The 14,661-nt window shown below is 35.9% G+C and overlaps 3 protein-coding genes across 4 annotated transcripts in view; 1 reads left to right on the top strand and 2 right to left on the bottom strand.

Annotated features, from left to right (window-relative positions):
- Window positions 1-2,275: 2,275 nt before the first annotated feature.
- Window positions 2,276-4,147, top strand: LOC113495862. The gene is made up of 3 exons (XM_026874858.1): window positions 2,276-2,504; window positions 2,701-2,893; window positions 3,609-4,147. Exons 1-3 carry the CDS (start codon window positions 2,283-2,285, stop codon window positions 3,905-3,907), a joined length of 714 nt encoding a protein of 237 aa, XP_026730659.1. The 5' UTR covers window positions 2,276-2,282; the 3' UTR covers window positions 3,908-4,147.
- A 276-nt stretch (window positions 4,148-4,423) lies between these two features.
- Window positions 4,424-11,117, bottom strand: LOC113495891. Its single transcript, XM_026874887.1, has 6 exons — window positions 10,811-11,117; window positions 10,345-10,540; window positions 9,578-9,873; window positions 7,360-7,662; window positions 6,669-6,858; window positions 4,424-5,808 (listed from the first exon to the last, which is right to left on the bottom strand). Exons 1-6 carry the CDS (start codon window positions 11,063-11,065, stop codon window positions 5,543-5,545), a joined length of 1,506 nt encoding a protein of 501 aa, XP_026730688.1. The 5' UTR covers window positions 11,066-11,117; the 3' UTR covers window positions 4,424-5,542.
- A 336-nt stretch (window positions 11,118-11,453) lies between these two features.
- The window catches only part of LOC113495666, a 29,454-nt gene continuing 26,246 nt past the window's right edge, over window positions 11,454-14,661 (bottom strand). For both annotated transcript variants that reach the window (XM_026874517.1, XM_026874518.1), the window contains 2 exons: window positions 12,536-12,706; window positions 11,454-12,197 (listed from right to left, as the gene is read on the bottom strand). In XM_026874517.1, the coding sequence (XP_026730318.1) occupies window positions 12,017-12,197; window positions 12,536-12,706 (352 nt within the window). In that variant the 3' untranslated portion in view covers window positions 11,454-12,016. The remainder of the gene's footprint in view (window positions 12,198-12,535; window positions 12,707-14,661) is intronic.

Genomic DNA, 14,661 nt, shown 5'->3' with positions numbered 1-14,661 from the left:
TTACTCACGCGTATTTATCGGGAGTGCGCGACTAGTTTCGGACCCAACCGGAGTCCTTAATCATGAGCAGACGCGGCGGGAACGCGAGTCGAACTCGATAAATACGCGTGAGTAAACCGTTACATCATTTAATAATGAATCATTCTCACGACAGTTACTATCAGTCGAACTATTGTTTATTCTTTATTCAATTGTATTACAAAAAGAGTAGTTTGAAAGTTAATGCATTAAGACAGACGAAGACGTACATGTTTTAGGAATTGAAGTTGTATACGATTAATACTTTATCGTACGATTAATAAAAAGCTTTGAATTAGGAAAAAAGTACCTAAGCGTAAATAGTATTGAGACGAATAAAGATCCGTTCGAAAGTTCTTGAAATAAAAATGTACTATGACCAAAAATTAAGTGTCAAAAGTAAGTCAAACGAGCTTCGAAATTGTATGATTATATAAACCTTTCGTAAAACATGTATGAACTAAACAATTACGGATTTTGAGTCAAACGCAGTGACTACCTCTGTTGGCATTCACGTATAATATTTAAATCGGTTGTCATACGGTCAAAACGGCTCGCTCAAAACTCGAAAAATCGCAAAAGCCATCTTAAATATTTTTAATTTACTCTATTTCATAGATTTTACTGGTTAATAAGATACAGATTGGTGACTCACATGCGGACAAGTAGCAGAAGTTTATTAATAGGGTTCCGTTCAAACCCTTGGGTACAAAAACAAAAAAATGAGGTTCTTGTTGTTCCAGTGTTTAGTCATATGTTTTATCGTGTCCCACTGATTAAGCTAGGGCAGTACTTAATAGCATGATGAAAGGTAAACATAATCAAGACTAAGAAAAAGTAATTCCTATTTGTAGGACTTCATAATTTTTTTCTTTTGATTTATTGTTTATTGCAAAATGAGCTGGTAAAACTATTTGAAGATAAAAATGTATACCCTTCTGCAACTTTGCATGGGTGCTAGTCCGTATATAACGACATTGACTTGTTAATGGATAATAAAGCACAGCGTGACGCAATTCATTATCACTTCCAATACTAGATTAAGAATAAGAAAATTCAAAAGGAGCCTCTTCGTTACGTTCCTTGCAGTCTCCAAATAACTCCAATATGACCAAAATATTTCAATATGTCAAAATATTCATACCATACATAGTTACTTTTCAAATTATTTATAGATTTTCTAACGAAATAGATAAACGTTAATATAGTTTTTCAAATAGGTGTTTGTTTAAACACTTTCAAAAAATTATTTTTATGACTCTCGTTGCCAAGTCTTAAATTACATTTCCTATGGATATGAAATGAGGATCCTGCTAATAATATTATAGACGTGAAAGTTTTTATGCATCTCTTTCGCGCAAAAACCAATGAACGAATTTAGACAAAACTTGGTACACAGGTAGTTTATAACCAGGATTAGCACATAGGATAGCTTTTATCATTTTATGTTTCCTTGGGATCATTTAAAACCGGGCGGGCCCGCGAGCAACAGCTACGAAACTTTATAAAATACACCTAATCCTTTTAAAACGAATCTATCTAAAGGTCTTTATAAAAAGATGCAAAAGAAACTCACCCCCAAAATAATAAGTTGCTATTTTTGTGAAATTTAATTATTAGTTAATTATTAATTACACGTTATTTCCATACGCCTTAATTGCACAGCTTTTGACACACTACACTGATTACAAATTCAAATCAAAACTAAATAAATTAATGAAAGTACTTAATCCCTTTAAAAATGGAATAAAACTGGAATGTTATCACTCAACTAACAGACAAGGGCCCCATATAGGAAAATCCTTACATGTAATGCGAACATCTTGCCTTTTCCAATACGCCTCAATCACTGATAAAAAAAACATTAATCACAACAAGTTTGATCTTGTAACAATATATTTCACGACTTTGTGACGATTTACATAATTTTATTCAAATCTCAACGCTTATTCATCAAATACTTCGATATCAGCGATTAATTATAGTTTGAAATCTCATTAACGGTAATCAATCTCTAATATTAGTATATCTTATCTAAGAGGGATAAGAGATAAGGATATGTTATTACCGTTCAGCAATTTTCTGGATTTAATGTCAACATTGTCTTAAAAATGATAAGTTACGATATCTATATATACATCTCTGTTTTAATTTGTATATATAGTGATTTGAAAATCAAACCTTTTCATAGTTAAAGAGCTCTCACTAGAAGTCAGTGTTCTATAATTTAAAACTTAATTATTTATTTTTATTTAATAATAGCCATGACTTTTGCTAATGGTGATACTGAAAATGGGGTGGCGAAAAAGCCGACGAAAATTAAATCTGGCACGGCAAAATACCACCTGCAAACATTAAAAACTGTATCAAATTCACTGGCACACCTGCTGATAGGCCTTGTGTGTATTATAACTCTATTCTTCACGTTCTTTGATGGAGTACCGGTTTATATGCCAAATATACACGTCGCTTTATCAATTTTAGGGGTAAGTTCTTTTTGAAATCTTATAACTGTAACTTGAATATAAGATTCTCCAAATTTAATTGCTTTTTTTTTATTGCAATAGAAGGTTATGCAGAACTGAATAAAACATTAAATATATTTTTGAGCAAAATATAAAAAAAAACAAGAGTTAATCAGGATTACCAAAAATACTAACATATATGTAATATTTTTTTCAGTATCAATTTCTGATGGCAGAAGGGATCTTAAGTCTGTGTCCTCACAACGCGTGGTCTGCACATCTTACCTTAGTCCACAAGAAGCGAATCCATTGGATTCTCCAAATCATGGGATCTACTCTCGCTATTGCTGGGAGCGCCATCTACATTGAATTCAAAACCGTACATTGGGATACTTTACATGGACAGTTTGGTAAGTGCTATATTTATATTGGATTCGTGTTAGCATTACGCATCATATGATATATGTAGGTAATTCAATATATACATTAATTCCCCCGGAAATGGATTAGATCAACGCTTCCTTAATTATGATAACAGCCTAACGAACTAACATTATTGCTTTTCAACTTCATTATTTTCAGAGTAAAAATGAAATACTATAGAAACAAAATTGGTTAAATTATTAAAAAAAACTCTTACTTCAGGTATCTTTTAACAAAGATCCTCTTAATGATCAGAGTGGATCATCTTTTGATTAACTCATATTATCTTGCTAAATATAAGAAGGATCTAGTAGTTCTCTTCAATCTGAAGAGCCAATATAATTCAAAGATAACGTAACAATTGCTTAAATTAACACACTTGAAAATCATTATCACTGGTTGAATGTACTACTAAACCATGAAGCACCTCTTCAAAAAAACCCGTAGATAATTGTGGAAAGGTGAGATCGCAATACACGGCGTAGAGCGGTGTCCTTCTCTTACAAATGCATAGAAACCCCTTAATATTTTTTCAAGCGACTTCAATTTTTGGTACCTCAGAATTTCCGACTTGATAGAGAGGTTATATTGATACTTTTTCCATTTAACGTGAAATAGCTTCCATTAGGTCCCATAAAAAAATCAATAGTCAATATGGGCTCAGGAGTTATAATCAAATTTATAACCAAATTATGTTTCCAGGTCTCGTTGCTTTGGTATTCACGATCGCCAGTTTGATCAACGGGCTCACGTCACTTTACGCTTACGAGTTCCGCAAAGTGATTCCTGGGAAGCTATCGAAGGTCACCCACATAGTCTTCGGAACCGTGGCTTATGCAGCTTCTTCTATCAGCCTCTGTTACGCCTTTGACAAATTCTTCTTCAAATTGTTCTTGCATTCTGAAGTCACCCCGTTAGCCTTAATGGGGTTCACTGGAATTTTAACATTTATCGTCATGCTCAACCCTACACTTGCATGCATAGACAGATTGTTAAGATAAATATGATGTTCTTTTTGTATTAAATTATGAATGGTATATGGATCTAGTACTATACTAATTAGTGGATACTAATGTAACGTTGTCTTCTGATTGTATCAGATAACAATGGAAATTTAATCATTATTATGATATTATACACGTAGTATCGAAGTGCACTAAGTCGAAGGTGCAAACAAATGTGGGTATATTTATAACGAATTATTCTTAAGTCTAAAACTAAAATAAACAGATCTTACAAAACATTGTATATCATTGAAAATAATAGCTCCCTAGTTACCTACGCAGTATCGAGACCCTCGATCTTGATTACACACACGCAAAGCCACTAAAACCAGACACTTTAAAAATAATTAAACAAAACAAAGACGTCATAAATAAAGCTGAGGACACAATAAAAACTAAAAGCGATATCGTTATATTCGATTGAGAACAGGTAGGTAAGCGATCACGGATAACTAGTCGGTGCGCTACCACCTATCTTTATGACATCTAAACATATAAAGGAAACTCGGGAAGAGTAATGGCTCTCGATACGCACATTCTGGAATAGAGTATTGTTGCCATTGCTAATGTTCGAGATGTACGACCATATCTTTTGATAAATGCGACACTACGAGCAGGAGTGTGTAGACCTTTGACCGGGAGCCCACTGCGACATTATTCGTATTCTATCGGCGGATTCAAGAGCCACAAACGGTAGGACATGACGTATGTAGATATTACATTATCAACTGCCTCAGATGACATTCGCAAGATAAAATACGGGACCACTCTGTGGAGCGGATTTATCGCCAGCCTTTGATAACGGGCCCTGCGTCCAATGCATTACTTTTAACCCTTTTTTGCTAGATACTTCAATGACGTTGACACCAGAAGCGTTTATAAAATAAAAAATACTTAATGTTAGTAAGGATTAAGAAACTAAATTATTTACGTTAAAAATTAGTTACAAAAACTGTAGCGAACTTAGCGTAATTATTTAAATTACTTACGGCGTGTCCACATCATATTATCATCTGAGAAGCTCAAGGGCTTTATTCAAAGAAAATAATGAAACTATTTTGCAAAACAGAAACGAGTTTTCTATTGTATGTGAATATTCGTTTTATACCAATGCCAAGGCGTCTGTAAATTATTATTCGCAAAGAAGACATTGTATTTACTTATTTACTCGATCATAGAAAAGTTATGTTTCAACGTGCGTAGGTAAGAAAGTACGTATTTTTGGCTATCATTGATAGTCATCAACAATTATTCAATTAGTAATAAAATAGTTTTATGTAGATCAATCTGATTGATATGAAAGTAATTGGCACTTGGGTATTTTTGATAATCATCTGACCTATAGCTATCTAATAAATTATATTAATTAGTGAAATTATTATTATTCTTATTCTTGTACATAACGAAGTTTGCACTTCACATTTTCCCACAAAGCACAATTCAGTCTGACTTGACTATATGTTTTGTGGTTAAATTCGAAGTGATGTACCTAAACCTTTCCTTGTTATTAAAATGTTATACCAATAGATTTTATATTTAGAAAGCTAGAGTAATAAGAGAACTTGATTAAATATAATAATAATGTATAATAATATCATGTGTAAAAAAAATAAAAAATACAAAAGCTTAATCTTAGATCCTCTTCAAACACTTCATAATAGTCGTGACAGCAATTAAAATGCAGTAAAACATTACGAAACCTATTAATATCCGTACTAGGTCTAACCCAGCCCAGTCAGTGAACTCTGGTTTCAACAAACCGTAACAAACGCATATACCAGACATTAATAAAGTTGGGATACCGAACACTATGTGAAGAGTGTGAGCCCTGTGTACATTCTTCAGAATAAAAGGACCAACCACAAAACTTAATACCGTAAGGACTGCCAGAATTGCTCCTGAAAAGAAAAAAGTCATATCAACAAAATATTTTGATCTACTGAAACTTTTTGGTGCAACTCACTTAACGAAGCTATAAGGAACCACTGCGTCGCAAGGAGTTTTAGAAACAGGAATAGCGTGCCCACTAAAACTTAGAACTAATTTAATATTTGTGCATAACTGCCTGTGCAGGCGGGGATCAAATCCGCGGCCTGACCTTCCCAAGAATGCAGTCTAAGAACATGATTTAACCATAGTCCTTGCTTCCCCAGTAGGAACATTACAATTAACCTAAAACCTCCATAACATCGGCAAACCTCTTTGCCGAAAACACTAAACTAACTAAATTCCATTCCACTGCATTTCACAAAGCTGTAGTACGGTAAGCTAAATGTTGTTTCATCGATAGTTTGTTGGATAGCAGGAACATATACATGACACATAGCCAGAGATGCACTAACCGCAGACATAAACTAAGCGACTATGACACGGTCACTGCATAAACTTCGATAGCACGGCAACGAGACGATATACAAAATGCAAACAGACTTTCAGAGGTAAATACTCGTAACTTGTGTTTCGAATTCCATTACAAAGATATTTTGTCGGCAAAGATCGAACTAATTTTAATGAAAATCTGAATACTTTAAGGATTAAAAAAACAACCAAAATTTATCGCCAAATTTCCAATCATCATGTGGCTTAGTAGAGGTTAGGTTGTCTACATTTTTCATCTCTGCCAGATTCATACTTAAATGATACAACGGTTAACTGACGCGTATTAATCAGTATCCCGCTACTAGTTTCGGACCCAACCGGACCTTACCCAAGAGCTATTTTATCTCTTTTCGCTGGTTATACTTTTATGATCATTTACCTGATAACCCATGTACGGTTTTCGATACTCCTTCTCTTATCGTAACTTGAACTATTCCATATGCAGCGCAAACAAAGCCGCAAACTTGAAGAACCACATGCGCGAGTCTCCTATGCCTTGTCCGCAGAGGCGTTGCCCAACCATTTATATAACTGAGGCTCAGTATGGCCTCGACAACGAAGAAATGATACTGAAAAAAAATGGAATAATTACATTTAAAATTTGCTTAAAACTTATCATTTCAATTTTAGATTTTATCAATCTGTTTGGTTAGCAGGCAGAAATTAGAGTACTATTAAAGAGAGCAGATTTTGAAATGCGTTTCTTTTAAAACGTCAAACGTTGCAGAGACATATGGACCCCTAACCTGAGGGTGGTGTCAAAACTACAAACAAACAAATCTCAAGGAAGTAAATTTGCTTGAAGGACAACCCTGGCGCAGAAGAGTAAGGTAAAGCTAATCCAAATACAGCTTTTGTTTATTTTTATTACATATAAGAATGTGTCCCGCATAGTGAGTCCCACAAAGCAAATGAATGTGAATGAAAGCACAATTTCATTTGATAACACAAAGTTCGAACATAGGTGTCGTACCTGCGACCGGACGCGCACTATTCGCATAGTGACCTTAACCAATCGGCTATCCGTGCAGTCAAAAGAGGACTATTAAGAAGAACAAGTGTGTACGTACACCAAAACTACAAAACCTCGCATGATCATCTTTAAAATGTCTTCCATATATAACGATGATGATGAGCACACCTCCCATGAACACTTGAGAGAGACCAATGCCAAGGGCACACAAGGCTCCCCGTATATATATATCGCCAAAGTTTTCTATCATCGACACAGACATAGGTGAAGCGAACTTTAAAACACACTTAAGCTTCGGCTTAGGCCTCTCGGGTTCAATAACTGGCTCAATATTATTATTATCATCCATTTTTAGGAAACTTTGTGATTTTTTATCGTAAAATTTAATCCAATCCGTACTTTGAAATTGTCATTCTTGAATGACGTCTTGATTTCCAAAAGAGTATTTAAAAAAAAGGCTGAACATTATTTCAAGCAAAATGTGTGTTAAAACTCTATTTTTCTGAGCATTGCAAAAACTATTTAAAAGCACAGAAAAGTGAAAAGCAACAACAAACTACAATCATTGTATGCAATTATAAAGGTTATTTATAAGGATTGGGTCAATGTCTTAACCACTGCTTTTGGAAATGGTAATAATAATTATTGACTGTCTAAACAATACAGGTAAAAGAGGTTAAAAATAACTTCTGAAATTCTAGCAGAGTAGCATTTATTATGTTCAGATTAATTGTTCCAGTCCAAAACTGGCTGAATGAGGATGAGAGATTTAATGTTAATAAACACAAGGTCTTAAACGGTATTCTTAGTAGTAGCGGTAGTAAGGACTATACTACACTATCTAAATAACTACCCAAAGATATTTAATTATTGTAACAACCTAAGTGAAGTAAAAAAACATTTTTAATAAAACTTACTGCCACTGTGCAAATAGCTGCGTGCCCCTTTCCTGTTTTAAAGTAATATGCGACTGTGGTCATTACAACTGCACCTATAAACAGACTTGGGAATCCCGAAAGTATAGAGCAAAACAGTGTTCGATAGTAGAAGGTACCGGAGTTTTCGATTTGACTTGAATTACTTAGGCGGAACCCGCTAAGCCGGCTCCGTACACGTTCAACTTCTCTCCTACCCCTGTGGTTCAAAACACGGAACATTGGAAGGGTACCTATCTACCCTATCCTATATGTATTATCATCAAGATTCCAGGATACTATTATTATTTTTGTATATCGAGTTTTTAGGTTAACGTACATGGTAATGTCACTTGGTGTTGACAGATGGATAATGCTCTTTGGTAGTTTGATTGAAGGTGAAGAATAAAGAGGTTACATTCTGTTAGAATTGCACCATAAATTAAGGAAATAAGGATGATTTTAAAACTGATTTTTAATATGATAACACTTATAAAATATGCCACACGTAGATACTTTTACGAGAACGATTGGGCGCTTTTTAACAGACTATATGAGATCCCAGAAGCTGGAGCTCGTGGCTAAGCTATAACCGCATAAGTGAAACGCTCACAGGTTAAGCTATGCTTGACGCGGTTGGTCCGTAGATGGGTGACCATCTGTGTCATAGCGAGTTCCTCCGTGTTTCGGAAGGCACGTTAAATTGTGGGTCCCGGCTGTTATTCCTACATCTTTGATAGTCGTTACAGGTAGTCAGAAGCTTAAAAAGTCTGACAACCAGTCTAACCAAGGAGTATCGTGTTGCCCAGGTAACTGGGTTGAGGAGGTCAGATAGGCAGTCGCTCCCTGTAAAACACTGGTACTCAGCTGAAACCGGTTAAACTGGTAGCCGACCCCAACATAGTTGGGAAAAGGCTAGGCCAATGAATGAGATCCCAGAAGCTACCCAATAGGTACCCTATTTTTTATCATACCTCCCCTATCTATCGCGATTTCGTTCTACATGCGCCCCGCGTATCTGGCTAACATCACACCCCCCGCCATGGTCAACCTTAACTACCACGTTCTTCCTTAGGCGTCCTATGTTGGCTCCAATATCAGGCCGTAACCAACCCACTTCCATTTTAGCCTGGCTGTTTTCCCCATATCTGTTACTAAGGCTATGTCGCAAACGTTGTTTTAATTGCAATTAAATACTTACCATAAAATAAAACCCCATCCGAGCAACCAGAATTAGTAATTATATACCTGAAGTGGAATTCAATTGAAGCGAACTCAAGACCTTTGACTTGACGATCCTGTGGTCTTACCACTTGACTATCAAAGCTAGGATGTTAACTCTATAATATTGGATAATATGTAAACAAAAAATAAAACCCGTTAAAATATAATTGGTTTTCATTGTTCACTCAAACTTAACCTCAACTGCATAGCGTTCAACATCAATAGTGAGTAGATGCCTGTTAATGCCATTAAAATGTAATTGAAATTTTTCACTGCTAAGGTCTTTGACCATTCAACAAAACTAGGTTTCATCAATCCGAGCATGAACGAGGCTGTCGATACCAAGAACGCTGGTACGCCGAAAACAAGATGTGCATTCCTATTGAATTTCCCAAACGACTTGGTGTCATCAGTGACGAACACCGTTGGACCAATCAGACTGGTGAGAGCCATCAATAAAACGCCTGCTGCACCTGAAAAAAAAGGAGAAATAAAAAGTTATAGGTTTGCTTTATTGTGCTTCACGATTGAAAGATTCAGAAATTAATAGTTCGATGCTAGGTTATGGAGATATCTTTTGTCCACTACATAAGTCAGCAAGGCCTAGCACTAAAATTTGAAGTGCCTATGACTGCAGCACTGCAGTAGCAGTTGTTGCAGCAAGAAGCGCCGTCTGGTTGCTACAGCCTCTTGGTGACCAATAGTTGATTTATCCCATTTTAAACAAAAGAAACGCTTTATTGTCTGTCTGTCATGCTGTCACGCCAAAACTACTGAACCGATTATAATGAAATTCGGTACAGATAGTCCCGTGTCTGAGAATTACAAAGGTTGCGGCGGTCAAAGCCTTAAATTATCCCGGGATTCTCACCGACACTAACTAAAGCCCACGCGGACGGATTCGTGTGCAGCTGATAGTATTATGTAAAACCAAATATAATCACCTGTAATTGAATGTATTGTAAGTTTTTTTTCTGCTGATCCAAACAGAAACACGAGTGCGGAACCACCGATGCCGCAAAGAATCGCGAATACTTGCAACAAAAAATGCTGCACTTTTCTTGCTGAGGGCCTTAGTTGAGCAGCACCACCAAACAAACTGTTTGCCATCATTATACCAGCGGGCAAAAACAACTGGAACTGGAACAAATATTTATTGGATGGAATTAAATTTTGTAACTGAAATGCAAGCATAATTCTTCTAAAACGCATTTTTTTATTAATACCTACACTTAGAAAAATAGGTACAGTATTAGGTAATTATAAAAGTTATTAAGACGTTTTCCTGTGATTGTTTGCAGCGTTTATTTTTAAACTAACTTCTAAATACATTTTTTTTTCTCTAATCATGTTTGAGTAATTTCATATAACATGACACATTATTTGCTTGTAGACAATTAAGGCACTCACCCCCATCGTACACAACAATATATGCACGTTCTCAGGGTAGTCTAACTTGAAAGTCAACGTAAAAAAAAATATTGTAAACACGACAGCTCCCATGAACAAGTTTGCCAGAGATAGACAACCGGAACCACATGCTTTACGGCTGTAGTCTTCAGGCAAGGGTTCCATTAGAACTATCTTCACAGGACCGACAAATTCATGCCTAGGGGGAGCCCTTTTTACGCATTCTAAATTACACGCCCTGTCTGCGACATCCATTGTCACTTTTAAATTTAAATACAATTTAACTTAATAAAACTAACATTAAACTATTAGGAAAACTGTTAAAATATTTAAGTCATTATATGAAAATGAACGTCAAAACTGATCGGCACAGATAATGCAAGAAAAGTAGGTAAAGAAATTACTCAAAGCGCCTAGCAATAGCAACTATCTTTATAATCGGACCTTCATTTTAATGACGTCAATTGGTAATACACTTCCAAATAAAGCTGTTTTTTATGTTGTTGTTTTACGTAACGGTGACGTCAGATTCAAAGACGCGACAAGGAAACTGTCTGTAAGAACAACGGGGATCATACCTGTATCGAAACAGATTTTCAAATAAATTTAATGGAATTATTATTCGCCTCTTATTCTAGTTCTTGGCGCTGTGCCTAACGCTCGAGCCTGTTGGCGCCCCGGCTATCTTCACGCCATCAAAGTGCTGGGGGTTACAGATCAAAAGTTTGGGCGGAGTCGTAATTCAGCTATATTAAGGACTAAGCATACCTCATCATGAAAACATTCATGCCAAGAAAGAAAATATTCTTGAAAAAATAAAGTCATACTATCGATTGAATTTAAGTACCGTATCTGTTCAACTTTCTAATTCTATCTACATCATAATAAGTAATATGAATAACTAACAATGACAATGATTCAACTTCTCATTCAGATAGCCACATAACGCCATCTTTTGATCATCACTGTGAGTATCTTTGGAAACTGTGTCGTACTGGTTAAGAATATATCAACAGATGGCGTTGGACGCTACGAGCTTGTAGTACATGTTCAAAATTCTAGATGGCGCTAACTTTGATCATTATAGTACTATCATCTACACTACAGATGACGCTAATACACGATGAGGACTAATAACAGTAAGATTTGTACTCTAAACATATTTTTCTATCCTACAAACACATTGTTGGTATTTCAAAACATTGCTTAGTTAACACTAACCTGGAAGTATTTGTTGACGACAGGTTCGGTGGCGAGCAGGTGCTGTGACCTGGGCTCGTCGCGGCAGTACGCGACGTGCTTGTCGAACTCACGCTCCATTCGTAGCAATGCCCTTCCAAGCATCTTCGGTTCACTGGCATAGTATTTTATGCCTTCTAGCAGTACCCTGTAACAAGGTATTTTGTAAGCCGACCTAATTTTATGATTCCACAGTCAACTATTTCCCTGATACTAAACAGAGAAGATCTTCTAGTAGACAGAACATCAACCTTTGTCGTTGTAGATATTTATTTTTTATTTTTTTTCGTTTTGCTTCGGAGGGACCAAAATATAACAGCAAGCTTAAAATATTGTAGCTCATGTCATATGGTCTTGCAAGAGCATTAAACAGAGGAATATTTCACATGCTTTAAAAATGAATGTTCATAATCATGCTAGCAAAATAAGAAAGTGAAAATCAAAATTTCACTGCGATATCCATCATGTAGCATCAAGTATCCTTACGTATTATGGAACTCGCAGATCTGTCTGAAGTTAGAGAACAGAAGCTCTCGGTTGTCGAACACCAGCTTGGGGGTGCTGGCCTTGTCGATGGGCTTCATGTAGCGGGACACCACCTGCTGCATGTCACGCCCAAACTCCTCCTCTGTCTCCACTAGCTCTCGTACCACGGCCCTGGGGGTAAGATGCATTTTAGAATATACATAATATTATACGGCCGGTCTTCTCAAAGGTCAGTCAAATGTATTATCTATATATTCTATATATATACTATACTAATATATAAAGCTGAAGAGTTTGTTTGAACGCGCTAATCTCAGGAACTACTGGTCCAAATTGAAAAAATATTTTGTGTTGAATAGACCATTCATCGAGGAAGGCTTTAGGCTATAAACCATCACGCTGCGACTAATAGGAGCGAAGATACAATGGAAAATGTGGAAAAAACAGGGCAGCTATAAATCATAACTTATATCTTCTACCCACGGGGACGAAGTCGCGGGCAACAGCTAGTGTGTTGATAATTCTAACAAATCCATGATAAACAACTTACTTTATTTTTACAGAATTGATGAAATACGAATTGAGTTTTCTAAATTACAAAGGATAAAATATTATGATATTTTTATAAGTTACCTCATTCATTATTCTAGTATGTGGATAAATAGAATATATTAAAGGTGGAAACGTAATCAAAGTAGACCATTATAAAAGTGTTTCGTTTCTAAAATTGGCAAATATGATAAATCGTTGATAGTGGGTGCACTTGATGAAAAGCGAACGTTTTCAAGATCAATAGACCAATAAATCCATCGACACACGACTCCAGCTGATGACGTCACAACGAGGGTTAAAATGATAAACATTATAATAAATTAGTGAGTGTTTTCCTAGCAGCTGAGTCAGAGAAAGAACGCGCGATTCCTTTGCCAAGAGGTAAGGGCGTGGGAGCTTCTGAAACAGCGAATGTAGAGGTACTACAGTGAAGGTCATGATTCGCTCATTCATACACTAGGTTAATAGACAAGAGTGACTCATACCAGATTCAAATTATTCGGACAAGTATATTCAAAGTATTGTCGTAACGAACCCAAACCCTTTTATTAAGTTTTGGGGTATACCTATGCGAATCCTAGATGGTTTATTAATTTAGTTTTTAGGCACCTGTATGCTGTGTATATGCTACCCATAGCTCAGTGTAATATCTTCTTTAGGTTGTACTTTTGCCCGCATTTCACATGTAACATAAGTCTGTGATATATATGGTACTTCTGAGTCATGCAGAAAACAGACAAATAACTCATGCATACTAATATGCTTGGCTTGTTATATCTCTGTTTATTTTATATTACGATTGCAACAAACTTTAATGGTATTCGTAATTACAGAAACTATTCTGACAGAGCGAAATAAGTGAGAGGTATTTTTACATTCGGCTGTTCGAATTTCATATTGGAAGACCTTTTATTTCTTACATGCTTTTACCATGAAATGTTGTAGATCCATAATGATCACACAGTGAAACAAAATGTTTAACAAGTACATACTACTGTATTTTATTTTGTCAGTGTAATACATCTAATAGACTGCGATAAAAGGAACAACTGCTATGCATTACCTCTTTTAAATTTATACTATTCATTAGAGGTCGTTTGTCACCACGCAACTAAAGACAAGTCCTAAATCCTGCCAAATGCACATGGACAGGCTGTTGGCAGTTTTGACTAAATACCTATAATAATAATATTGTTCTGGCAAGTATGGGCTGGTAGCGAGACAAGCGGGAATAATTGGATGTTCTCGTGATTTACGACCTGTTTTAGACGTGCATTTCCACCGAGTTATATGATCCGTTAACTGCGCATCTTGATAGCTGTGTTCCTTGTTGACGCGGAGATGATTCATTCGGAAGACTGTCTGGGAGATGGGTTTTGGTGGACTTAAATAGGTCTATTAAACTCGTGGACGTAGTGTAGCGTAAATACTAGGTCTGTCAGTGGACTACTAAAGAGGACTATTAAGGCAATGTCATAATGATGGCTTTGAATAACGATGTCTTCTGCCGCGCAGATGGCAATCGAGATATTTAATAAAGTACAGATTTGGATATCCATATGAATATGATTGTA

This window comes from Trichoplusia ni, chromosome 7 (assembly GCF_003590095.1).
Source record: "Trichoplusia ni isolate ovarian cell line Hi5 chromosome 7, tn1, whole genome shotgun sequence".
In the NCBI taxonomy this organism is placed as follows: domain Eukaryota; kingdom Metazoa; phylum Arthropoda; class Insecta; order Lepidoptera; family Noctuidae; genus Trichoplusia; species Trichoplusia ni.
Note: the sequence above shows the minus strand (reverse complement) of the source record. Positions and strands in the feature narration are given on the sequence as shown.

What these genes read in the sequence shown, in the direction of transcription:
- LOC113495862 (XM_026874858.1), top strand. Translation starts at nt 2,283, where the DNA reads ATGACTTTTGCTAATGGTGATACTGAAAATGGGGTGGCGAAAAAGCCG. An exon ending in TCGCTTTATCAATTTTAGGG is followed by an intron (nt 2,505 to 2,700) that starts GTAAGTTCTTTT and finishes TATTTTTTTCAG; the next exon opens with TATCAATTTCTGATGGCAGA. An exon ending in TACTTTACATGGACAGTTTG is followed by an intron (nt 2,894 to 3,608) that starts GTAAGTGCTATA and finishes TTATGTTTCCAG; the next exon opens with GTCTCGTTGCTTTGGTATTC.
- LOC113495891 (XM_026874887.1), bottom strand. Translation starts at nt 11,065, where the DNA reads ATGGATGTCGCAGACAGGGCGTGTAATTTAGAATGCGTAAAAAGGGCT. An exon ending in TATTGTTGTGTACGATGGGG is followed by an intron (nt 10,541 to 10,810) that starts GTGAGTGCCTTA and finishes TATTTGTTCCAG; the next exon opens with TTCCAGTTGTTTTTGCCCGC. An exon ending in AACCGTACATGGGTTATCAG is followed by an intron (nt 5,809 to 6,668) that starts GTAAATGATCAT and finishes TTTTCTTTTCAG; the next exon opens with GAGCAATTCTGGCAGTCCTT.